Source organism: Ambystoma mexicanum, chromosome 10 (genome assembly GCF_040938575.1).
Source record: "Ambystoma mexicanum isolate Mex_15411 chromosome 10, UKY_AmexF1_1, whole genome shotgun sequence".
Taxonomy (NCBI): Eukaryota; Metazoa; Chordata; class Amphibia; order Caudata; family Ambystomatidae; genus Ambystoma; species Ambystoma mexicanum.
The window spans coordinates 673,838,648-673,866,142 of record NC_090932.1 but is presented as its reverse complement, the minus strand read 5'-3'; the positions used below and the strand labels follow the sequence as shown (position 1 = coordinate 673,866,142).

Genomic DNA, 27,495 nt, shown 5'->3' with positions numbered 1-27,495 from the left:
CTTAAATGAGTAACTGTACTCCAGACACACTCCTCTGTATATAATCACTGTGTATACTACCTATTCTTGCCACATGCCACCATTTGTAACTACTGTGTATACTGTGCCTACCACCTTGCCCATGTATGTATATACCTCACCTACTGCTTAAGTGTGCAACTGTATTCTTGCCACACTCATCCGCATGTAATTATTGTGTATACAACCTATTTCTGCCACATTCCCCTATTTGCAACTGTTGAGTGTACTATCTTCTCTGTAACCATGAACATGCATATTCTTGTAATGCACACAGATACCTCAGGGTGGGGTGCACAATATAAATAATAAACTAAACTAAACTAAACTGTTTTAATGCTCCTTATGAAATGTTATTCTATGCAATGAAATGTATTCTATGAATTTAAATGTATTGCACTTTAAAGAAATCTATTTGTTTTACTATTCTATTGTTATTACAGGTTGATTTTATCAACCATATACTAAAAATAAAATAAAACTGTTATCAAGGCTTTTCGTATTAATGGACACAGATCCCCCTTGCATAAAATCAATTCGCACAAAAAGGGAGCCAAGATAGATCCAAATGACCTTATAGAATTCTACAGGCAAACCATCCAGTCCTGGGGATTTGCAAATATTAAGTTTTCAATCACTGTTAAAGTCTCTCCAACTTCGATCTGAACATCTAATGCAGCACCATCTTCAACTGCCAATTTAGTAATGTTTAAAGAATTAAAACATGTCTCCAAATCATACTTTAACGGAGATGCATCCGCAGTATATAACAATTCGTAAAATGAACTGAATGTGTATTTACCTCTTTTCGACCATGTTCATCTTCAATGCTTTGTACATAATCTCACTCTGTCATTCCCTCTCAATTTAGTAGCCAATAATCTGCCACTTTTGTCTCTGCATTCCCAATATTTTTGCCTCATGAAAAAAGACTGTTCTCTGCCAGCAGATTAGTCTTATTGGCCAGTTCCTCCTGTGCGCAAATCATCTTTATTCGATCAGCCACATTCATGGTTTGTGCATACCACCGCTGCAAGGAGGTAAGCCCCTGTTTCAACAAGTTTAACTCCTGTAACCCAGCCTTCCTTGAATAAGAGGTCCTATTCATGAATTCACCTCTCACTGTTGCTTTAAAACTATCCCAAACCATGAGGATGTCGACTGAACCCTCATTTCTCTTGAAAAACACCTCAATGAATGTCTGAAAATATGTAATCTCCTTAGGGTCTTGCAAAATACCTGTTTTCAGGTACCATCTAATAAAGCCAGATTTCCCTCCCCCCAAACCCAGATGCAGGTCCACCAAGGCATGATCTGAGATTTCACGCTCCCTAATATTCACACTCATGACATTATTAATTAGCCTACCTGAAACTAGTAAATAATCAATCCTAGAAAGCAAATCCTGTACCAGTGAGTAAAATGTGTATTCCTTCGAAGAGGTATGCATGACCCTTTAAAGATCTACTAGGTCAACGGTCTGAACAAAAAGAATTAATTTTCTACTTTATCCGTAATTCGTGTACCTGCATGATCCGGAACGGTACATACCATGGTCCAGAACACAATTCAATTCTCCACCTAATATCAACGTCTCCACACGCAAATCACGTAAAAATCGAGTGAGTCCAACAAAAAATGGCTTATTAGGCAGACACAGTACATAAACACATCCCAATGTTATCACCCTACCACCATGAAGTATATCTGCAAATATAATTCGTCCTTCACCATCCATTGCCACTCTTTCAGTTTTGAAGTTCATACCCTTTCTGAACATAATGCTTACCCCTCTTGATTTCGAAGTATAACAATTTGACAACTCACAAGAATATCTTGAACTAACTAAGGGCCTCATTACGAGTTAGGCAGAAAATCTGAGGTAAATCCTCCAAAAAATAGCCCTGAGGAATTACTGTTAACTCTACTTGGTCAGGCGGAATTTCCACTTGATTACAAGTGGTGGTGGCGGTGTAATTTCCCCATTTATTTTGGGTTCATTGGACCCAATGGGGCTTTTTTTTGCGGAATTACCGCTGCAGTAATTCCACCCATTCTGCTGATTTTTTTGCCCTTGAAAGTGAAGATTTACCTCCAGGGTTTTGCTGGAGGTAAATCCTCCACTTATAACACAAACTCATAATTTGGCGTAGTGGTAAAATTGGCAGTAATGAGGCTCTAAGTATTTTGTTGCTCCATCAAGTAATTGTGTTTCCTGTAAAAAAAAAAACACATCAGCCCTTGTTCTCCATATCCTAGCCATCACATTTTTCCTTTTCCGTGGTCAATTAAGGCCATTCCAGGTCATAATTGTCAAGTCATTCAACCCGCACCCTCACAACTTTTATATTGCAAGCCTTCCATAAACTCTCATGTAGTGATGAAACATATTTTTCCCTTAAAAGTTGTAACATAGACCTGGAATATCGCCAATCCCAATCGTAGATTCTGGGACACCTTAGAAACCATGCATTTCGCCCTCCACATATAGGCAATACGACCAACACAAACAGATAGAGGGAAAAAAACATTGAAAAAGAAATGACAACTCAATATCAACCGTATAGCGGTCGAGTTAGGCCGGAACCATACACAAATTAAAAACGATTTATACACATTTTATTCTGAACCATAACCCCCCAGTAGCTGGTGCCTGTTAGTGTAATAGTATAACTGACCCTTTCCTTCCCCTTTTGTGAAACAGAGAAAACAACTGGTTCACTTAACTCACATCCCAATTTATTATCTGAACACTGATAACTCATCCCTATGGTATCTGTACTCTCACATATCCCACATCAATTTGGACGGTTCAGCCAATATTATATATATGTTTTAAGGATTCATTCTGGCAATAACTTAGTGTAAAGCTCCATGCAATCCTCACCATTCTATGTGCCATTGACCACTTCTAAGCAAACTACAAACATCAAGTTTCTTATGCAACCCAACCTTTTTCTTCTTTTATTTTCCTTCCTATTTCCTCACCTTCTTCAGGCAAGATCTGTTTTCCCCTCCCACTATGACACCCCCACTACTAAGAGTTATACAAAATAAACCCATGTCTATAATGTCAATCAATAAATATATACCTATTCCAGCCCACCTACCATTGAACTAACCCTAGTTAAATGTATAAAAGGTCCGGTGTGACACAGCCTGTATCAACACATTTTATATCCTACCGTTATGCAGCATACCCCTTGAACAACCCCCAGCACAGTGATATATACTCTCCATTGGCCAGGAATTGCAACCGCTATGTAAATTCAAATCAATGTTACTACTACACCACGCGTAAACTCTGAGTAAGATCAGCATAGTAATATCTTTACAGGTGTTGAAAACTCTCGACAGTAGATATGAACCTGGGAAACTGACTGTATTAATGGATGAACCATGAGTAAAATGTCATTTCAAGTTTCTTTTTCATTCTTCACATGTTCGTAACATTCTCTGTGTTTTAGAATGCAGTATACATTTATTCCCCAGCCCCCCACTAAGGATATCAATATTGCAACCATCAGGACATAGCTATCATGTTCTGTCGTTAAATATATCAAAGCAATCAGTTTCTCCATGGACCCATAGCATTATCAGAGCGCTCAATATCTCAACTTTGCAGTTGCTCCCCATATCTATTTGAAATGAAGCATTTTTGAACATTACAATATAAATCAGGTAGTTCACCATCAAACCATAATTGATCATGCGAGTTCCATTCAAGTTCACGCTTTGCTAGATACTTTTCCAGATGTAATTTCATGCATAGCTCTGACACGCTACAAAACATAGAGTTGGTAAATTCGGGCAGCGTAATCCCCCAATCCATTTAACGGAACTAAGTTGACGTAAGAGTGCTTCGACTTGCCCGTGAAACATCAGCAAACCCATAGTCGGGTCTCCAGTCCAGTGCACACTTTGCATAAAAGAATATGTCGCACCTATGTCTCTTTGGCAAGACACGGCACTCCGGCCCCCCCACACCCCACACAAACATAACGGGAGTCTTCCATTTCGTGAAGCTAATCTACTGCGTGCACGCCATTCCTTCAAGTTGCATTCACTTCTATTTTCTTGCGTGCGCGACGGCATCGCCCTTCCCCACACTGCAGGGTCCCTTCCTCGAAAGTTGCTCGCGCTCCGGCTCCAAACAAAAACATGCTAAAGCTGTTTTCAACGGTCCACTAAGTCCACATCACACGGTAAAAAAATAAAAAAATGTAACGCTAGAGCGATGTATGATTGTTATAATAAATATGTAAGACATATTAGTTCCGCAATGATAAGAAAACCATGGCCCATAATCACAAAATGAGTGATAACAAAACCAGACCACAGTTCCTTTAAGATGTTTATCTCTTTTTCTTTCCTGAGGCTACATTTTCACGTGTAGTTGTCGATTCCTCCATTGGTTCTTAACCTAGATCAGACAAGAAAGCTTCTGCTCCACAGTGATAAGTAAGAGTGGATCTGGCCATCAAGCATCACCCTAAAGATAGCAGGGTATACCATGTAGTACTTCAGGTTCTTACGCCTTGCTTTTTCTTTTGTCATATTAAAGGCCCTTCTCTTCCCAAGCACATCCTTGCTCAAATCTCCAAAAATCATTATCCTGTGACCTCTCCATGAAAGATCACTCAGTTCTGGAGCTCTCTTAAGTATTAATTCCCTCACAGGATACCTTAGGAATTTCACAATAAAGTCTTTTGGCTTTTTTCCAAGTGCTTTCTTCGGTCCGAAGGACCTATGAGCTCTCTCTATTTCAAAAGGCATTTTTGGGTCCAACTTAAGTAATTTAATTAGACTCTTCTCCAAAGAATCCAAGGGGCAGCCCTTCTCAAAATGTTCAGGAAATCCTGCAATACTGATATTATTTCTCCTGGAAACATTCTCCGGTTCAGAGTCTTTAAGGGATGATTTTTAATTTTGGATCTACAGTTCCCTTATCTGTTCAGCCATCCTCGTGATTCATCATCAACCGCTACAAAACATAGAGTTGGCAAGTTCGGGCAGCATAATCCTATTTAATGGAACTAAGTTGAGGTAAGAGTGCTCAGACTTGCCAGTCAAACATCAGCAAGGCCATAGTTAGGTCTCCTTTCCAGTGCGCACTTTGCATAGAAGAATATGTTGCATCTATATGTCTCTTTGGTATTCCTGGCAGGGCACTTCGGGCCCCCACTCCCCAACCCGACAAACATACCGTAAGTCTTCCATGCCGTGAAGCTCATCTACTGCGTGCACGCCATTCCCGCAAGTTGTATTCACTTCCTTTTTCTTGTGTACGTGACATCATCACGCTTCCCCTGAACTGAGTTCAGGTGACCCTCTACTGAATCAACTTTGGTGGACAGCTCAGTATATTTGTCTTCCTGAGCAAACAACTTTGCCTTGATTTCTGCAATGTCAGAAGCCACCTTGGCCAAGAGTTCCAGAGGTTTATCCTCTCTCCTTTCATTCTCTGCACCATCAGTATCACTGTCCTTCTGCCGTTTAGCTGGTTGGGATGTTTCAGCAATATTGGGGTCAGCCATTGTAGAGACATATGAGTTCAGGACACAGGAGCTCGGCCTTCAGGCTGCCATCCCTGGAGCACCTGGTTCTTCAATCTTCGTATCTTTTCTTAGAAGGCCCCGGACAGACCCACCACGTCTTGCTTATCAGCTGGAGCCAGCTTGCAAAGGATGCAGGAAAGGAGGTGCTAGCCAGGGAGAATGCTACAGTTGTTACTCCAGTTACTTCCTGGTGCCCTTGAAAGGGGGACGACTCCTTCCCAAGCTTGGCCGCGAAAGCCTTGAGCAAATTACTGAAGAAGGACAAGTCTAGGATGGTGATGCTGAGAGAAATCATCTTGACTCTGATATCCAAGGACTGGTTTTTATTGTTGGACCCTCAGGGCACCCGTTTTCCTGTGCCAATCCATCAGAAGGCCAATGGTTTCCGGAGGTTTGTCATAGGTGACGGTCATTACCCATTTAGAGGGCTCTCCTTTGGCCTGACCTTCGCACCCAGGGAATTCCCCAAGCTGATGGCAGTGGTTGCTGCACACCTCAGTAGATCAAGTAATTGTATTTCCATACTTGGATGACTGGATGATTCCAGGGCGGTCCACAGAGCATGTTTTGAGACATCTTGAGGATACATCCTCATCGCTGCACAGTCTGAGCGTCTTCTTGAATTTGCAGGAGTCCCATATGGCACCAACGCAGAGGCAACAGTTAATCTCAGCTGTCCTGAATACTCGGTGGGGAAAGCTTGTTCACGCGATTACAGCAACTCCAGCAATCTTCCAGCATCTATGCTCCACATTCTTGTGTCTCATGGCCTGCAGCAGTTTCTTGGTGCCAGAGTTCAGATGCGCACTCCGTTCAGTGACTTCTCAGGAGCAAGTGGTTGCAATTTTCAGGCAACATTATGGATGTCCTCTGGGTATCAAAGGCAGTGGTTAACAACCTTACGTGGTGGGCCGACAGGAAGAACATGATGGTGTGGCAAACATTCTAGGCACCTTGGAGGCTCAAGTGGTCACAGACACTTCTCTGAAAGGTTGCAGCCTTACTGCAGGGACCTGGAGGTGAGCAGCCATTGGTCCCAAATGGAATGCAGCTGGAATGTCAATCTGCTGGAGCTGCTAGTCTTCTGGACAATGCAGTCACCATGCACTACCACAACCTGCAAGGAAGCATGCAGTAACTGCCCATGTTAAAGGAAGCCATGCGTCTTTTGGTTATGGTTGCTGGAGAAGAACTCGATTTCTGCAGCGCATCTGGCATGGATGGAGAATGGGTTGGCGGATGCTCTGAGCAGGCAGAGCACAATCTCCCATGAGTGGGTGATCCTGTCAATGGACCTGTTTTTAACGAAGGACAGCAGGCAATGCAAGCAATTCTGCTCAAGGGAATTCTTAGTCCAATAGGTCTTGACCTTCACTTAAGCATTCCCACCGAGCCCAGTCATCCCGTGGGTTTTCTGGAGTCTGAGTTGGTTTCAGGCATGCCTGATCCTAATCACCCGGATTGAGTGCAGAGAACCCAGACCCTTCTGAAGTTGGCAGGTTGAGCACCTCACTGGCTTCCTCTGTGGCCATACCTCTTGTCCCAGTCGGAAGGTCAGGTGCTTCACCCAAACCCAGGGTCTCTCAACCTACATGCGTAGCTCTGAGTGGTTGAGTTATGAAGACTGGGACCAGAATGAGATGGTCTTGGAGGTGCTGCTGGCTGCTTGCAGACAGTTTACCTGGTCTGTTTGTGTGCAGATGGAGAACGTTTGAAGCATGGCGTAAAGACAGGGATGCATTTCCCATCTCGACTGTCATGGAATTTGTATTATCCTTGGCTAAAATGGGTTTACAAATGGGAAGGTAAAGGGCTATTTGGCTGCCTCCTTTTGTGGCCCAGTTTCTGAAGGGTCATGTAAACCAGTTTCCCCAAAACCTTTTGTTTGCCTGTCTTGGGATATTAATTTGGTTGCGTGCAGTGTGGTGTCGGAATTCCATATTTCTCAGAATGTGGCACTACCAGATTTCTTCCCTCTGCCTCACCCATCCAAGAAGGAGGAGAGGTTCCATAGATTGGATCCTAAGAGGGCTTTAATCTTCTATTTGGCAAGGACAGCTTCTTTCTGGCGGGATGATCAACTGCTTGTTGCTTGTTCCCACTATAGTAGGGGCCAAGCAGTGACAAAACAGAGACTCGCGCTGGATCGCTCTGTTTAGTTCAGAATTCTCTGAGAAGGCAGGGAAGGAAGTTCCACCCGGTCTATGTGCTCATTCTCCCATAGGTGTGGCAGAATCATCTGCCTTGCAAAGAGGCGTGCCTGTTAGAGAAATCTGTCAGGTCGCGACATGGACATCCTTACATACTTTCTCTAAGCTTTACAGTTTGGGTCTGGCCCAGGCAGAGGTGCTCACTTTGGCTAGGCTGTATTGCAGAGCTTTCAACCATAATCTTACAATCCATTGCCTGTTGTGGATACTGCTTTCGAGTTGATCAAGATGAGGAATCTGTGGGAGAATTCAACCCATTGAAGGAGAAATTGCTTACTGGAAATGTTTTTTCATTGGATTTTGCTTGCCCAGGTTCATTGCCCTCCCTATCTACCCTGCTAGGGAAGCTTCTTTAGCCTTCTATAATCCTTTCTTTTATATGTAGAATAGATGAGGCGCAATTATTTTATTCCTTTAGTCTTGCCTATCGGTTCCTTACCAAAATAAAAGTAGTAGTTCTATTATTTTTCCGTGTACACAAATGCATACGCTCTTCTGCCGAGCTAGGGGTGGGAAGATGGGGAACTGAGATATGGGGGTGTAGTGCATGCTCTATGTACGATCACTGACATCACGTCTGGAGTCTAGGAGTGGCTTGGTTGAGGTGTGAGGGAGTCGAGGAGACAATATTGCGCTGCACTGCACCCTTTGTTGAAGTTTTCCAAGCAGCAGGTGCTGAGGGGATGACCTATCAAGATGAGACATTTGTGGGAAAAGAATCCCTAGAAAGAACTTTAACATAATTTCCTCTTTTCCCACATTTTCAGAAAATATTTGCATTTTCGTTTTTGTAAACCAAAAGCCCTCTCTGTAAGTTTCAAACTCTTCAGATTGCTTTTAAAGTCGTGTTGGATCTATATATATTAACTTTGGGCTTGTGTTTCTTTATAATTATAATTAGGGGAGAGGGTGGGAATCTGTAACCCTTCCTCCAAACGCTTTATTTCTGGTACACTTGTGGATGTAAAATGAAAGTCTTAGATCCAGACCCTCCTGCAATAGTGGGTGAAGTGTATCCTGATTATGAAGCTTAGTTATGCAGATACCAGATGTGTTAAGCACATTAGTCTGAAAAAAGTCAAACCTGCTGTAAGATATTCACATATTGGGCCTCATCACAAGTTGGGTGGTAATGCCGGCGCTATTAGCCCTACCGCCAAATACCCGGCGCTATTAGCGCCGGATCACAGGTTTGGCATAACGGTTAGTGCCCATTCCCCATTGGGCCCATTCGGGAATTCCTCATTCCCCATTGGGCCCAATCGGGAAAATTTGCGCCATTAGCGCCGGCAGATTTTCCGCCAGCGGTAATGGTGCCATAAATCGGCAAATTTGCTGCGGATTTCCCCTCAAGCTCAGAGCTGGGGGAAATTCGGCAAGGCCATGATCTGGCGGACCCTTAAATGCGGCGGTAATAGCGCTACTGCCACATTTAAGGGTTACCACCAGACTCGTGATGCGGCCCATTGTCTGGAGTAATTAACCTTTAAATGAGATGACAATTGAAAAGAAATCCCCAGTCATATATTCAACACAGATGATGCATGTTATGCTTAATGAATGTGGCAATAAGACCCGAGGCGGCGGGCCAATACCGCCACAGGTAATGCCCCCGGGATCCCTAGTTACAGCCCCAAGTGTAGCGAGGGCCTTAACGAAGCCCCGGGGGCATTACCGTGGGCGGTATTGGCCCGCCGCCGAGGGTCTTATTGCCATTAGTACCCCGGCCCGTTAGACCGGGGTACTAATGGAATTTTTTTCCAGAAAATGCCCACCGGAAAGGGAAAACGTAGTCCATTTTCCCTTTCCATGGTGGCCATTGGGAGCGGACGTGCTGGGAACAGAAGTGTTCCCAGCTCTTTCGCTCCAGAGAAAAAGAAAAAAGAAGGTAAGTGGGGTTGGGAGGGCGGGGAGGGGATAGCTTGGAGGTGAGGAGGGTGGAGGAAAAAAAAAACACTTACCTGAGTCCCCGGCAGGGGACGAAGGCAGCTTCCAGCCTTGGGAAGACTCGGAGCGGGGATTGCCCCATATCGAGCCTCCTCATTGGCTAAGGGGCTGCCACAACCCCCGCCGGGAACAAATGCAGGGACGTACGTGGTTCCACGGGATTGTTACGTGGTATGGCTCAGAAACGAGCCAATCACGTTAGTGTATGCCATAGACGCACGGACCGCCGGGTACTAATGGAGAGTAGAACCTGAGAACTCCACATAAAGGGATTTGTTTCTAATGGATTCCTTCCTCCCATAGAATTCTCATTCTTGATATTCTAACTCCACTGCTAGCTGTCCTCTGAAGTTTTTTCACCACCAGATGGCGCAGCACAGATCTGCGTTGACACCGCTTGTTATTTTGTCCCAAGCCGGGAATAACGTTGAGGCCAGTATAAATGGAGATGCTGTGCCCCCTGACCTAAGTTTCTTTTGTTCCGTGCACTGTTTGCTTTTGGATCGCACCCCTAGATTTTCTAGCTACTTTGTTATGCCTAATACCGCTCCGCTCTCCAACTTAACCCCTACTTCGAATCCAGGATCCAAATGACCAAGTCAGACCCCCACTGGGTGCTTTTATACTGCCATAGGAGAGAATCACAACACAGATGTTTGAGGCTTCTGTCACTTGATGCTCTGCAAAGCCCTCGAGAAGAATCCTGCAAAACAATATAATTAATTCAACAAAGGTGGAAAAAGCATGCCTTCCAAGTACACAGGTATGGAAATAAGAAAGGTGCCTGTTGAGGAACAGGAGCGTTCTCTGGCCAAGAGGACAAAACAAAGCAGAAGCACAGGAAGAGGTCCAGGTCTTGAGACTGTTCTAGAGATCACTCTTTTTTTCATTCTCCAGAGATCATAGGAACCATCACCTATAAAACAGGTATCTTTCTCCACTAAGTCTTGAAAGGGGTGTGGGGGGTGCTGTCATCCCTAGTGGTCTGGTACCACTTTATCCCAGTGAGGCTCTCGATTTCCCAAGGACAATGAGAGGATGTGCTTGTCTTGGTCCAAACCCTCTCTTAGGCAAATGGGGTGGACCCTGCTCCTGAGCTAGCAATCTCACCAGCATCTTTTCCTGGAAAGTTCCACTCTTCTTTTTAGGGGACCATTGCCAAGGTGGTTGATACTTTAGGGTTGTCTATTGTTACTAAGCCTTGAGTCCAGTTTGATCTTTCTGGCGTCTTAGATAAGTTCCCCCATGGAAGAACCTTCTGCCTCCCTTTCCTAGTGGTCGCTGCACCTCTTTTGGCAGCTTGGGAGAAGTTTGCCTCAGTCCCTACATTGGATTGTGATCTTGCTAAGAAGCACCATCCCAGCTCCCTCAGATCCTGGATTCCTCTTGACTCACCCCTCACTGTAGAGCCTGATGGTGCCTGCTGCTACTGCAGGGCTGAAGACCACAACCTTTCCATTTCTGCAGCCCGACAAGAAAGCTGGATGCTATGGGCCACAAAGTCTTCACATCTGGAAAGCCTTGCATTAAGGGCTGCCAACACCACTTGTGCATTGGCAAAGTACATCTATGGTCTGTGGAGTGTCATCTTCGGGGCTGCCAAGAATTTTCCCATTGGTGAGGTGGAGAGTTTCAACTTGTTGTTGGCGATGGGAACAAGGTTGTGCGCCAGATTTTACCATCCGTCCTGGACACTGCTGATTGTATGACCCCTACAATAGGCACCAGGTCTGTTGTACCTTGATATTGCTGGATAAAGACTGTGGGATTTGCCCATAGAACTCCTGGATATTCTATTTGATGGGAACGCCAGTGTGGGTCACAGGCATATGTATCACTGCAGATGTTCCAGGCATCCAAGGCTACAGCTGATGCTAAGGTCTGGTCATGCAACAGCCTTCTTCCTCCTCACAGCAGCCTCCTTTTCGGCCATTCCGTACCTTCACCCAACATGGCAAGTCAGGTGCCTTCCAGCAAGCAGTCGCAGTGCCATCCCACATCTGCCAGGGTAAAGGCAGAGGTGGCTTCTGGGACGCCACCATCCACACACTGACACCTAGTGGCAAACCACTATGAATTGGGGTTCAGCAATTAATCGCCTGTCAAAGGGTGTTTTTCCCCAGTTCGTGGAGGAGTGGAGTTGCACCAACTCAACACTTGGGCCTCCAGGTCTTAAACCAGAGTGTTTGCCCCCTGTTACTTCTGCACCCACCAGACCGCCCTCCCACTCCTTTCTCTCCTCAGTACACTTCCCTATTGGAGGAGGTCCATCATCTTTGGAAAAAGGGCAGCATTGTGACTTTTTATTTTCTGGTTTCAAAAAAAGACTCTAGTCTGCGTTCCCATCATGGATCTGAGGCTCTTGAACTTGTTCCTGTGCAAACATCAAGAGGGTTATCCTGGTCCATATCTTCCAGTATATTGAGCAGCAGGACTGGCTTGTCTCCCTTGATCTCCAGGAAGCCTTCCATGTGCCGATCGATCCCTAGCACAGGAAGTACATGTGATTCGTGGGTGATGATGCCTATTACCAGTTCAGTCCTACTGTTCTGTCTTTTCTCAGCACCCACAGTCTTCATCAAACAGTTGGCTGTCATTAGAGCTCATCTCAAGAGGGAGCAGTGCTTATCATCCTCTATCTGGACAGTTGGCTCATTCGGGTCTGGACCTTGAGTTGGAAGAACTTTACCACATATGGAGTCTTTTGTGCAGTGTGGGCTTCTCCCTGAACTTCAAGAAGTCCTTTGTGTCACCATTCTAGTTCCTCCGATTCATTGACTCCTCCTTGGACACTCACCTGGCCAGGGATTTCACTCCCAAGGGTCAGGTTGCGAACATCCTTCAGATGGTCTTGGGAGGATAGCTCAGGGGCAACGTGATCGCCTTGGAAGCAAGATGACGCGGAGCAACACAGGTTCGATACCCAGGTCCGCGCTTAGAAACTTCCGGGTATTAAGCACATTATAAATAACCTATCAAAATCATAATCATGGTGCAGGTTTTACATTAAGAGAAGCCAATCCCAGCCGACACCTTTGTGTATTTGGGGCCTCCTTTCCTCCTGCATCCTGGTGGTGCCAAGTACCAGTTACGCATTAGGTTGCTTCAGTGGCTGCTCTTTTGCCAGTGATCTAAGTTTCAGGGCAACATGTGAAATCTTTGGCAGGTTTTGGACCTTGTGTCTCAAGATCTTGTGTGGTGGTCCCTGTGAAGCAACTTGCTGAGAGTGGTGCTGCTTTGGCAGCCCTACCCCCAAATGACTGTGGTCATGGATGCTTCCTTGAAGAATTTGAGTGCTCATTCACTAGACCTTACAGGGTTCAGACTCTGGTCTCTGGAAGTGAGGTAGCGCTTCAACTTGTGGGAGCTAGGGGCAATAAGGCTCCCCAGATTGCCTTCCTCCCCTCAGTGGGCAAGACTGTGCAAATCCTTGGCCATGCACTACCTCAACAAGTGGAGTGGTGTCCTTGCCTCTGCAGAGAAGCAATGAGACTGTGGTTCTGGGCTCTGGAGAGCAATATTTCTCTGATGATCACCCATCTCGCCGGATAGAGAAAGTCGTAGTGAATGCATTGAGCAGACAGATGATGACCTCCCTCTAGTGGGAGCTCTGCCCATCAGTTTTGGAGGAGACCTTTTCCTTTTGGGCACTCCTCAAGTGGATCTGATTGCTTCAACTGTCAACAAGAAGTGCAAGGTGTTTTGCTCCATAAAGTGTCCTCAGCAGGGAGTTCTGGGGAACGCACTCACTGTAGATTGGAACTTTTATCTCTTCTATGCATTTCCACTGATCCCTTTCTCAGGAGGCTGCAACTGTTGGGGTCCATGTTGATTCTGATTGCTCTGGACTGGGCCTGAAGTTTGTGTTACCCAGAACATCTGAACATATTAATTTGCCCTCCCTCATGCCTTACAGAAAGGGTGGCCCTGCTTTTCCATCCAAGCTTGAGCAGCATAACCTTCATGTTTGGCTGCTTAGAGGCTGAAATGGAAGAGTGGGGTCTTGTCGTTCAACATCCTGGAGACACCCCTTTCAACTTGGAGGCCAGCTACCAAGTCCATGTATGCCTGCAAGTTGTTTCAATGTTCGTCTTGTTTTCGAAGGAGAGGTCTGGATCCTTTCATCCATCATACTTCCTCTATACTGGGGATTCATGCTTTGCTTGACCCTGACAGGCTTTCAGATTGGCACTGTGAAGGGGAACCTGGCTGCCATTTTGGTCATCAAAGTACTCCTGATCAACACTATGGGCCTCATTACGACTTTGAAGGCAGCCATGTCCTTAATAATGGCATGGCTGCCTCCAAAATCGTGTCCAGGTCTGGGTTCCCTGAATGGGGAAATACCAGGCCATTCCGACTTTGGAGATTGTACTACCAGTTTTCCCCACATTTTGTTGTTCCTGCATGGTATTTGAATTTAGTTTTTACTTTCCCCATAGGAGCTTTGTTTGTGCTCTTCCATTCGTATTGTTCAAGACTGTTCACACTTAAAGTGATTTTCCTGGTAGCCATCACTTCGGCGAGATGGGTAAGAGAGCTCCAGGTGTTATCTGATACCATACTTGGTCATCTTTAAGGAGAATGTTACTGAGAGTGAAACTGTCTTTCCTGCCAAAGGTTGTGTTTATATTTAATCTGTCTCAGAAGACCCCTCTCCCTATGTTCTTCACTTCGACGCATCACTCTGATGGAATATAGTTTCCGTTGGCTACACCCTGTGCATGCCTTGAAATACTACGCCTCTTGCATACCGGAAATCGGAAAGATGACCAGTTCTTTCCAGATTATGCTGGTGCTCATGCTGGCAGGGCTGTGACAAAATGGACCCTGTCAGGATGTATCAGCCTCTGCATCTCTGAATACTATGATCTGACTGGGAAGGATGTGCCTGAAGGTCTCAATGCTGATTTGAACTGAGGGCTGGCTGTCGCCTCTGCCCTGCAGAGAGTGGTCTCTATCTTGGACATTTGTCTGGTGGCTATATGGGCTTCATTTCACACATTTTGCCAAACATTACTGCCTGGATTCCCTGTCTGCGCAGGACACCTGCTTTGACTGAGCAGTCCCCAAGGTTTGTTTTATATTTGTGGTGTTATCCACTCTCCTTCAGATTTTCTTACTGCTGTGGGAGGAAGGAATCAATTCGAAGAACACACTACTTACCTCCTGTTGATATTGTTTTTAATGGATATTACTCTACAGATTCCTTATTGCCTCCCAACCTGTCCTTCTTGGCGCAGGCTCATTCAGCCATCTTGCAATTCCTTAGCTAGTGAGTGCTAGGAAAGACGGCAGAATGGAGGTAATGGGGCTTGTCAGCTCCATATGTTCTGGCTTCATATTCATGCTGTGCCCCCTTGGTGGTAAAAAAAATTTCAAGGGCAGCTGCCGCTGGTGATGGCAGATTGAAGATAAGGAATCTGTGAGAGGAACATGCATCAAACAGTACATTACCGAGAGGTATGTCGTTTCTTCTTTGACCTGTTGATTGGCCAGAGAAACTGCTATTCTACTGTAAATGTTTTATTGAAAAGTTGGTGACAATGTAATTTATGTATCTTTGTTCATGCAGCTGTTACAACATCGAAGTGGGAACTATTTGATCAGCATGAGGAATCTGCAGAAGAAGAAAAGCCAAAGTAAGATGTTACTTTAAGATTGGGCCACAATCAAATATTTGAAACAATTTTAAAATGTGTAGATTTGAGTACTTTGTGTTAGGTTTGAATTTGTTGTTTCACTGCAGTGTCATAGAAGGTAACATTCATTTGCTCTAGAAACCTATGAAGAATACAACCTTCTTAGTTGCAGTCAGTGTATCTTGAATCTTTCTGCACTCCTGCGTCCCATGGTCTTTCCTCCATACTCGTGGGCTGTCGTCCCTAGAGTATGTTCTGAAACAGTATTCTAGTGCATACATTCCTGCCACGGATTTCTCATTCATGAAAACCACCTCAGAGTTACTCAGATCTAGAACATTTTCAAACAGCACCCACATGGTACCCGTGACTGCCTCCATCATGGTTCCCTGGAACCCAAAGCGCAAGAGGTGAAGTTACTAATAAATAAGGCACTGGTGCCATTCTCTGCAATTCCGTTTTTTCCAGGTCAACTGAAAAATAATAGAACTGTCACCAAAATATCCAAATTGCCTCACGTGCACCATTTAGATGGGAGCGGCGAGGAAAGGTGAGGAATCCGTGATAGGTATCCTATTCATCCGAAAGAACCTTACTGAAAGTAAATCATTTGTTCTCATATTGGAAACATTCCTCCCACAGATTCTTCATCTCTGAAAGACTCCCAAAACCATGCTGAATAAAATAAGAGCAGTTAGCAAAAGGGAAAAGCACCACTTCTATAGCTGAAAACCTTGAAACACTGACATTCCCAACCTTACCTTCTTTCCAGCAAGCATGTTGCGATATAAGTACTTTGTAAAGGTGTGCAAGGAAGCCAAGGTTGCAGCCTTGTAGATATACAAAAAAAAGGAATCCTTATCTGAAGTTCATAAGAGACGGTTCTCTGTTAGAATGAGCATTCAAGCCCTCCAGGACCAGCTTGTTGGAAAACTTCTTGTTCTCAGAAATACATTATTTCTAATGGATTCCTTCCTTGCACAAATTCCTCATTTTATGATAGCCTATCCACAACACAGCTGCTCTTTGGAAACTTTTACGCTGCCAGGGGGCGCAACGCAGCTCGACCTGACACCTCTACGTGCCCGTGCCGGGCATTGTCGGGGCCAGTATATTGAAGCACCAATATACTCAGTCCCTTTTTTCCATGCACTATATTCGCTTCACAAACACATGTTCGAATGAGTAGTCGCCATGCCCCCAACGCTGCCAAGGCCTCATGGTTCAAACAGTGCGCTGAATGCAGCCGGCAGATGTCTGTTTCAGAACCACACCAGATTCGTTTTTACTGCTTGGGTGAGGTGCATCCGGGAACTGGTGGCAAAACATTGTGTCTTTCTCCACAAGAAGGGTGATGTTGCGTGGTCTCTGTCAAGGCCATGCTGCAGAGAGCATTGGTCCGAGACTACGTCCCCTTCATGAAAAGCACTGCAAGAGATCTCACTCTCAGGATGGATCCTTGCACCAGCATCTTCCACAAAGAAGAGCCACTGATCCAAAGATCTCTGGAGCCGGATAAAATACCTTTTCCTACCCAATCCTCCACCCCGGAGGAATTTGAATGATTTTGCCAAAAGATGCTTGACAACTTCGGCTTGAGCGACTTTGCATCTGGCAACGCTGCGGTTTTCGGCATTGACGGTGCCCTCTGTGTCTTCCACGACCGGCAGTTTACCCACTGTGGACCACTCCCGCAAGCCTACTGGCTTGGGCATGGTCAAGAAGAGGCAAGAGCTGCCCCTAAAATCTCAGCACCGGCCCCAACTTCGTCCTCGACAGCGCTGGTCATGTTGAGATGGATTTCTAGAATCTGACCTGGTGGGCAGATTTTAGGTGGCCACCCTAGTTATAGTGGAATAGAGGAACTCTGAGAATTTAGCCAAAACCCAATCAAGGCAGCAATGGAGAGCAGTCAGTGTGAGTGGGGCCAGGGGGCCACAATGAATCCACACAGTGAAGCACACAATAATTCAACTTGGATGTTAATGTACAAAAATACTATATTTAATTGAGGCCATAAACACACACTCAAATATGAAACAACTAGGGGATCGTATTGGACAGCCCTCAAACAAATATACAGTCGCCGTAAGTTCTTAAAATGCATTCATTAACTTAAATCAATAAAAGAAGGTAAGCAAGTGATGCAGTAAGATGGAACCAAGTCACAATAAATATGCCTTAGTTTCAGAAGTCAAATCACTATAAAGAGTGGGGCCCTCTGTCCAACAGTCACAATGCTTCTCTTCACAATGTATCTAATGCATATAAAGTACTTGTGTTGGTGAATGTCCAAGAGAAGAGATGCAACAAAGTTACTGGTAAGTAAAAATGTGTTTTTATCTTTCCGGTTTCACTGCTCAGGTACGACAACCAAAAAGCATTGGAATGGAAGGATACAAAGAGACTTGCTCTAAATGTTATCCTATGGAGGACAGGGGGAGACAAATGCTTTGCGTTTACCTATCCCCCTGACTCTGATTTTCTCTGAGAACTGGATGGGTTGGGTGAGGGTCGCTGGAGGTTGGTTTTCCCGATGTTTGTTCCGCTGAGAGGTCTGTGAGAAACCTGAAGGTGTTTCACCCGCCAGTCCCTGGGGATCTGTCATCCAGGTGGCCAGGACACTGCCATTGCTTTTGGATCCAGTTCCTGGGGGTGGACCAGTGCGGTAGGATCCCCTGGATGAGGGGTCCTCCAGGAGTGGAAGTGGGACCAGTCTGCACCAGCCTCCACAGCAGCCTTTGGCTCCAATCAGCACACCTCAGCCTTTGGCGCCCAGTACTCCTCCACCTGCTCCAGACCAGCAGGACACCCTGGTGGACACCGATGAGGAGGAGGACCCTGACACACTGTGTGTTCAGCCAAGGCATTCCATGAACGGCTCGCTGGTCTAGCTGAATAATCGGGGCTTCCACAACTGGAACTTGAACAATCAGAGGAGGGGTCCTGGCCGAGGTCCCCACTCTATGCCCTGTGGCTAGAATGGGGATTCTGATGCAGAAGGAAGTTTTGGCCTTGGCCAAAAAGGGATGGCTTAAAGCCCATTCGGCGCAGCCTACCAAGCAGTGTCTCAACGCCAAGTACAGGCAATTGGAGGGGGATCCACGCTTGCTGTCGGCACACCCTCAACCACACTCCTCAGTGATTACCATGACCTCACTCTACTTCAAGCCACAGTCTTCCTCGGCTACCTTGTCCTCTGCGCTCCTATGCCATGAGAAGATCTTGGAGGCATATGGAAAGAAGGTCTATTCCAACGCCTCTCTGCACCACCTTCAGTGTAATGCGGATGCTATGCTCGCTGCCATAAATGAAAGGCTTTGGTGGGAAAAAGCTGACTTCTGGTGCAGAGTCAGGCACCCTTCAAGGCGGGGCTGGCGGAACCAAAAATGGTGGCGCAGGACATCATGGAGTCCACAGTGGTTCATATAGACACCTCAGGCCGTGCCATCTGCATCGCTACAGACATGAGAAGAACTGCCTGGTTACGGGCTACCAAGTTCAACCCGGACATCCAAGAGCGCATATTGGACCTTCCGTTCGAAGGTGACCACCTTTTTCATTCCACCACCGATCAGGAACTTTATAAGAAGAAAAATAGTTCCCAGACCGCAAAATCCTTATCTATCCTCACAAAGTCCACGCCGAAGACCTACAGCCAGGCCAGCGTTCTGACAAGGGGCGGGCCTTTGGCAGGTTCCGGGGCTTCCAAGAACGAAGGTCAAGTCAGCCGGACTGGTCTCCAAGTCAGCACCGCAGCAAACAGCATAAGGCAGGGAACAAGGGCTTCTTTTAGTCCCCCTCCTCAGCGGGAAAGAAGGCATGACACTCTCCTCTGGGTCCGCGTGTCTCCAGTGGGGGGCAGGCTTGCCCTTCACGCACAAAATTGGGGCGCAAGGTTCGCAGACCTCTGGATCCTCTCAGTAGTGTCCATGGGCTACCGCCTACCAATCCCTCCGTCTCCTCTCTCCTCCCGTCTGCTCCCACAGATTGGGACAACAACTCTGTTGGCGGAAATTTGATCGCTCATAGAGAGTCAGGCAGTGGAAGAAGTTCCAGCCTCCCAACGGGTTATGGGCTTCTATTCACGGATTTTCACCATACACAAGAAGAACCAGTCTGGCCTGAGAGTTGTGTTGGACCTTTCCACCTTGAACCTTTCCCTCCCTCTCCAAAGGTTCAAGATGGTTACCCTAGCGCTTATTGCAGAGACACTGTCTCTGGATCTGAAGGATGCAAACCTACACATCCCTATTTGGCAGCCTCACCAGTCCTTTCTGAGGTTCAGGATCATTGGCTTTAATTTCCAATACAAGGTTCTACACTTTGGCCTAAATTCGGCCCCCAGGGTCTTTACCAGACTCATGAACACGGTGACAGCCCTTCTCAGGGTCCAGGGTTACCATGTCTAGCCATACCTAGACTGGCTCGTCAGGGCGAGATCTCCAGAGGCAGTCCAGCACACCGCCTCCGCCCTCATGAATATGCTACACGAATTGGGATTTTCCATCAATCTCAAAAAGTCTGAGCTGGAGCCTCCTCAGAATCTGACGTTCTTAGGCCTCATCTTGAATACAAACTCTGATAGGGGTTTCCCCTCAGAGGACAAGATCACAGCCATCAAGAGGGCCACGGGGCATTTTCTCAGCAGAGCTGTGACTTCGGCATGGTGGTACCAATACCTCTTGGGTATCATGGCGGCATGTCTACTGGCAGTGCCTTACACAAGGCTCAAAATGATACGCTTGCAGCTGCACTTCTCAGCCTCCTGGAGTCAGGAGAGAGGTTCCCAGGTGGAACTGGTCAGCATCCCTCCCCATCTCCGACAGGACATAGTCTGGTGGAGCACGTACTACAACTTGCGGATAGTCAGGCACTTCAGGCAACCAGCACCACAGGTTACCCTCACCACAGACTCTTCCTTGGAAGGCGGGGTGCCACTCTGTCAGCCACAGTATGCATTGAGTTTGGTCTCTTCAGGAACAGGAGGCCCATATCAATTGGCTAGAGCTGACGACTATCTGACTTGCCACTGATCATCGGCAGGAAGGCTTTGAGAGCAAGATGATCCTCATTCAAACAGACAACTCCACCAGCATTTATTATATCAACAAGCAGGGTGGCACCAGGCCCCCTCCCCTATGCACCTTGGCAGTCAGCATTTGGGAGTGGGCTCTGGAGAATAACATGCACTTTAGGGCAATCTAGCTCCCGGGGGAGTTCAACCTGGAGGCGGACAGGCTCAGCAGACTGGGTGCGGACAACTATGAATGGCAGTTGAACAAACAAGTCCTTCAGGGGATCTTCAACAGATGGGGGTCATCCTCAGGTGAATCTTTTTGCCATCTTGTCCAACAGGAGGTGCCCCCAGTTTGTGTCCTGGCAGGGACAGGGAATGGGGCTCTCTGGGCGATGCAGATACAATGGGACAACATGAACGCGTATGCCTTCCCTCCCACTCCCCTGGTCCACAGTGTAATCTGCAAGATCAGGGAGGCCCGGCACCTCCGTGTCATCCTGATAGCTCTGTGGTGGCCCATGAGGCCATGGGTCTCAGAACTACTCAGCCAGTCAGAACAGGCCCCGGTGCCCCTTCCGCTGGGTCCAGCTCACCTACTTTCACAGCAGGGAGGCACAGTCGTCCACCCTGCCCCCCAGAGGTTAGCCCTTGCAGTGTGGTTCCTGAACAGGTCACATTAAAGCATCTGCGTCTGTCACAGACTAACCTATACATCATACAGGGTGCTAGGAGAAACGCTACTAGGTGCCAGGACAAGAGCAAGTGGACTAGGTTTTGTCACTGGGCAGAATCCAAGGAAGTCGATCACATTGGACGATGTGCTATCCTTCTCGGCACACCTCCCAAACTCAGGGTGCAAGTAGACAAATGCTGCACCTATCTGGCGGCCATCTGAGCCTTATAGGAACCCAGAGGAGGAGGTATTTTTATCCTTCCACCTGAAAGAAACAAGACATTTGGCTGGCCTCACCAGTCTCTACCCACCTATCAAGAAGCCACACCCGATGTGGGCCTCAATGTCGTTTTGGGCTCCTTGGCGCATGAACCGTTTGAGCCAATGGCGTCCGCGGACATCAGGCTAGGCACCATTTAGACAGCCATCTTGGTGGGTCTTATGTCTGCACGCAGGGTCAGTGAAATTCAGGCACTGGTGGCTTCAGAGCCCTGTTCTACCTTTCATAAGAACAAGGTGGTCCTTAGAACTCATCTGCCATTCTTACTTAAGGTAGTCTCCTCGTTTCACCTCAAGGAGGAGATAGTGCTACCTACTTTCTTCGCAGACCCCAAGAACGAGGCGCAGAGGGAACTGCACTGTCTCGATGTCAGGCATGCTCTAAAATTCTACCTGCACAGAATCAAGAGCTTCTGCAAATGGTAGGCTCTCTTTGTCACCTTCGGTGGGTCAAGGCCAGGCTATCAAGCTTCCAAGGCCTCCATAGCAAGATGGGTGGTTGGTTGCTGCCATCACAGAGGCCTATGAAGGGCAGCACAAACCACTCCCGGCCAAATATGCATGCCCACACTATCAGAGCTAAGGCCACGGCTGTGGCTTTCCAGAGGCACGTTCCGTGGCAGATCATCAGTAAGGTGGCTATATGGGCTATGCCTTCAGCCTTCTGCAAGCACTACTGATGGATGCCAGCTACAGGTCAGATGCAGCATTTGGTCAGGCAGTTTTAAGGAACTTGTTTTTTTAGGATGGCCACCTCTCGACCATGGGGCTATATTCAGTTGTAATCACCCACACATTATGGAGGAAAGAGGACGGTACGTAAGAGGAATTATAAGTTACTCACCATAGAGACTAACGTACTCCTAGTCCATAGTCCTGTTTTCCTCCATACGCCCCACCCTCCTCCCCCTTAATAAAACTGGTGTCATTAGGCAATGGTAATATTGGCGACGCATCAAAGGGGACTGAGGAGTGGCGCCGGTGGGTGGCGTATGCTCCCATGGCCCTGCCCCCGCACGCCTCTAAATTTAAGCGGGAAGATAATGTTTCTGGTGAAAAATGTTCCATCTCCCGGCCATAGCAAGGGACGCCCATACAGTATGGAGGAAAGGGGGCTATGGTGAGTAATTTATAATTTCTCCTGAGCTTTATCTGAAGTGTAGATTCCGGCCTAAACTCTAGACATCTTTAGATATAGACTCCTCAAAGTATTGCCAATGCATTTCGGATTATAAATCCATCTTCAGAGCTGATCCAGCTGAGCACACGCTTGAGGACAGAGAGAACGCTGTTGCTGAGGAATTGTGTAGCGTGTGGAGAACAGCATCACTTACAGACCCTGGTTAGCCCATTGGGGATCAGATAGAAAACATTGGTACAAGAATAGGAGTGATTAATCCGAATTATGAAGGTTATGTGAAGATATGTAAATTTAGTAGAACAATGAACAGTCCCAGAAGATTGCCAATACTTTTCAAGGAGTCTAATGTTACATCTAAAGATTTCTCAGTTGATGAACAAGTCATTGTTTGGTGATTTGAAAAAGCTATGTATTGAGTGTGATTGGGTAACATTTGAGGATACACTTGTCACAGACTAACCTAGACATCATACAGGGTGCTAGTTCAGTAAACATTAGAACTTATTTGTTATCCATTTTTGATTTCTGAAATTGGCACTACACTTTGTGTGTATCATGAAATTATTTTTGGTAGAGTAACAATTGATTCGCTGATATGTTTCTTGGCAAATGTAAATACTGGCACATAAAAAGCAGGTTATGTGTCTTTACTTGTCTATATACATTTTTTATTTACCCTTTTTGAGAATTATTACCAAAAGGAACCAACTAGGGCAGTCTTCCATGTTGGAATGCATTTGGGTCTTCTATTGGAAACAGTGGGTATAACCTTTGCTTACTTTTAGCACCTTCCGTGGCTGGGGAGCGATATCCATCTGCACTTGATATTTATAAACTGTTTCGATACCTATACTTCCTATTTAATGTTTAACAGAATATTTGTTGTGCACCTCACATCCTGTTTTGGAATGTCTTTCACAAACAGGTCAGAACTAGTTTTGCAAATTTAGAACTCACTCTGTGCTATGAAGTAGCTTTAATTGTTGCCAGATTTTAGAACCCCTCCCCTCTCTCGTAGGATATTTTCCAGCTATTGAACTCTGCACTGGATTGTCACATATGATCCTATTAGGGACACCCCTGGTTTATAGCAGGCTGTACCCCAACTTCAATCTATCAAAGGCTGCTGCTGAGAGAGTTCATATTGTTGGGGATTCTATGGGCACTTTTTAGGTCCCTCAACTTTACTTGTTTTACCCAGTATTTTTTTTATCAACTTCTTTTTGGGGGCCATTCGATGCCGTGTTACCTTAAGGTATATGGTATTGGGTCACCCCCAAGGTGCCCAGTTCCAGGGGTGCCTCACAGACTCGCCATTTTTGCCCTACAATGATTTTTCACCATAATTAGGTTTTAAGGAGTTTGTTAGTGGTAGCTATACTTTGGTTTTGCCTTCAAGTGTCGAAACTATTTTACCACTTTGGTAGCCCATTGATATGATATGATATGGCATTTGTAACGCGCCTATTCACAAGTGTTTCAAGGCGCGACGAGGCAAGGAAGGGGGAAACAGAGCGAGGCCATAGACAACGATCTTACTAGGCCAAGTGACATTGAGATCACGCAAGTGCAGGGGAGGGGAAAAGAGCCAGGGGTAAGGGGTGGGGGCAGTGCTTTACATGGGATCAAAACAATAACAAGAAGTGCAGGTGGTAGGTGCAAGGGTATGTGCAGACAGCATGTGTCCAAAAGTGCAGATAGGGGGACTGTAGGGTTACAGATACAGACCCAAGTGCAAGGGTTGCCGGGAGGCAGTGCATGTGTGCAACTATGCGGGTAGGGACCTGGATCTGAAATCAGACAGTAGCCAGGTGACCAGTGCAGTATCAGACAGGAAATCAACAAGGGAGAGGAAGAGAGAAGGAAGCAAAGAGGAAGGTCTTGAGGTGCTTCTGGAACCAGAGATGGTTCTCCTCAAGTTTCAGAGCTGCAGGGAAGCTGTTCCAGAGGGAGGCCCCAGCCGAAGAAAAAGATCTACCAGCAACTCGTTGCTTGGAGAAGCGACTGACCCTGAGGGCGTTGTAGGTGGAGGATCGAAGAGCTTGAATAGAAAGGTATTTATGAAGAGAGAGTTGGAGGTATTGAGGACCTAGGCCCCAGAAGGCTTTGTGGACAATGCAGAGGGTCTTGAACTTAATCCTTGCAGCCACTGCAAGCCAATGAAGAGATTTCGGTTTTGGAGAGATACAATCCCTGGACTTGAGGCCAAGGACAACTCTTGCATTTCTGTTCTGGATGAGTTGCAGAGGGTGGAGAGTAGAAGCAGGCATATTTAGAAAGAGGCTGCTGCAATAGTCCAGCCTAGGGAGAACCAGAGCTCTAGAGACATTGAGCTTCTGTGGGAAGGAGAGGATGAATACCTTTGAGGAGGTGCAGTTGGTAGTTTGACTTCTTAGAGACGTCAGAGATGTGAGGAGAAAAGGAGAGTGTGGAGTCGAAGATGACCCAGAGGTTCTTAGCCTCACAGGTGGAAGCAGGAAGAGGGCCAAGGGAGGCTGGCCAGAGAGGGACAGGAAAGGAGGGTGCAGGTGTGCCGATGAGGAGAATCTCAGTCTTACTGGCATTAAGGCAGAGATCGTTGGTGGCACACCACTCCTGGATAGCAAACAGACAAACACAGATGAGAGAAGAAGAGGCGGCAGAGGGAAGCCTGAAAACGAGCTGAGTGTCATCCGCATAGCACTGCAGGTTAGAGCAGAGAGCGGCAATGCGGTGGGCGAGAGGTGCCAGGTATTGGTTGAACAGCCAGGCAAAAGAGGTTAGACCCCTGGGGAACACCACAGGTAGAGAGTGAGATAGAGGAAAAGAAAGACCCAAGTTGGACCTGGAAGGGTTGATCAGAGAGCAACGAGGTCAGCCAGGCCAGGGCCTGATCAGTCATAACGGAGACGATTGAGCAGGATGGCATGGTTGACTGTGTGAAAGGCAGAAGAGAGATCGAGTAAGATGAGGACAGTGCCTTTGTGGTGTCCATCGGGGCACCAGTGTATTTTTTTAAACCTGCTCTCATCTATTTTGTAGACATGGGCTGCCTTTGTTCAGGTCAACCGCAAGGCGGCCTTAGAATGGCCAGTCTTACCATGTGGGCTCTTTGTGAGCCCACAATGGCAACTTCAATTTTGGTTCTAACTGGTTTTAAGCCAGTATAGGTCCCTAGGCTCTCCCTCTGACTTCCTTTGGGTGTGACGTTGGCAAAGTGGCAACAACTCAACCAGAATGGTTGGTCATCTAACCCTTATGCCCAGCCCCCATTAGTGATTAGCTGGCTGGACTTTCACCAGCGCCTTTGTGCAGTGATGTTTAGGCTCTGCCCTGCCCATCTCTTGCTGCTTTTTCTGGAACTTGGAGGTGGCAGTTCTGTCAACCTGCTGAAGGAGTTTTACCATGCTCCCCACTGTTTGTGCTGATATTAAAGCCCTCACTTCGTGAACCTTGCTGAGCGCAATAAATTCGCCATATCCTGGTTTGGTTTTTCTGCTCCTGGAAGTCCTCCCAAATTCTCCTGCAGTCTCCCCACATCTGCCGGATCGAGCCCTCCTCACTGGAACCATTTTCTGGTCCATTTAACATGGCATCCTGTTGTTTCCTACCAGGATCTTCTGCTTGGCTGTGGATCACTGCTGGTGATGAGGCTTCACCTCCCTGCCAGATCCTCAGCTGTGGACGGCTGAGGGTACCTCCTGCTGTTGACCCAGTCTTGAGATTCTTTGCTACTGTACTACCTTCATGTTCTGTCCACCGAGGTGCCGGGATACGTCTTTGCAGGTTCCCCCACCTTCCTTCTATGAGTCTTCCTTACTGAAATCTTTGATGTAGGCTTGAGGCTTCATGCCGTGGGAGGTCTGTTGTTTCTTTTCTGGGTCATCCCTGGCTCCCGCTGAAAGTCCCTCAGTACTGGATCCTGTAAACCAAACCTGAAAAGGAAGCCTGTACTTCACGGGTTGTTTCGTGCTGCTGAAGCTATTTTCTTGGAAACCACTGACATGATGACATTGTTCTCGGCCCTAGAGAGGGCCATTATTCATGATGCTCACCCTCAGGGGCCTCTCTGGTCCGGTGTAGAAATGTTTTGGAGGCAAGTATGTACCAAATTTTTCATAGACTTGTATTGAGGCTTCTCCTTCTCTTCTGCATCTTCCTGTGGAGCTTCTGGTTCATCCATTTACCTTTGCAAACCTTCTTTGGGGTCTCTTTTGACCTTCCCTGGGTTTGTTTGCTTCATAATGTGCACCTGTGGTCTAGAAAATACTTGCCTCTTCTAAAGCAGATGGCATAATGACTTCCTTCCCATTGATTGTTATGGAATTAATTTCAACCTGCTCTGGAACTCTTGAATTGGCTCTGGAGTTACTTAACTGCCTCTGCACATTTTCCCTTGATCCACAAGCGGTTCAGTAAGAACTGGACCATGAATTATAATTGTGGTAGTTGGTTGGAATTTCTGATACATTTTTAAAGTCATGCTCTTAATTTTTTCAATATTGTTTTTTAACACAGTAGCTAATATTAGCAACACTGTACATATTTTCCCCTGAAGTGTTTTGCAAAGGGTTCTTGGAAGCCTTTGTCTATAAATTGAAACTGTTCATCCTCTTTATGGCTATGATGTATTAACGCGTGCATTTGCGTTATTTTTAATATTATGTTTTAGGTGTCCAAATTAATGTGGAGTGTTAGAATAGCACTTCTGTATTTTTGTCTAGTGGGCAAAAATGGCTACATACCTTCTCCCCACCACCCCAAACTCTACCTATATGTGTTGGGTGCTGACTGCCAGGTTTATGACCTTCCTTGTATACCAAGGGTGGGTTGGGTATTGCCCAACATTGTGCAGGCCCATTGAGGGCTTTACCTGCTTGTTTGCTTCTGTGGTCCCTTTGCTCTCCCCACTCCCTTTTAATTTATATGGGGTGCTTACTTGTCGTACTGTGCCCACATACAAAATATGTGGTTAGGTGAGTCGTTTAGGCATTTACTGTTTTTATAATTTTCTGTGTTTCTTTTTTA

At 46.4% G+C, this 27,495-nt stretch overlaps 1 protein-coding gene across 5 annotated transcripts in view; it reads left to right on the top strand.

Moving 5' to 3' along the window:
* U2SURP (U2 snRNP associated SURP domain containing) overlaps positions 1 to 27,495 on the top strand; it is a 1,877,492-nt gene that overhangs the window by 1,506,454 nt on the left and 343,543 nt on the right. For all 5 annotated transcript variants that reach the window (XM_069618259.1, XM_069618256.1, XM_069618257.1 and 2 more), the window contains one exon: positions 15,309 to 15,375. In XM_069618259.1, the coding sequence (XP_069474360.1) occupies positions 15,309 to 15,375 (67 nt within the window). The remainder of the gene's footprint in view (positions 1 to 15,308; positions 15,376 to 27,495) is intronic.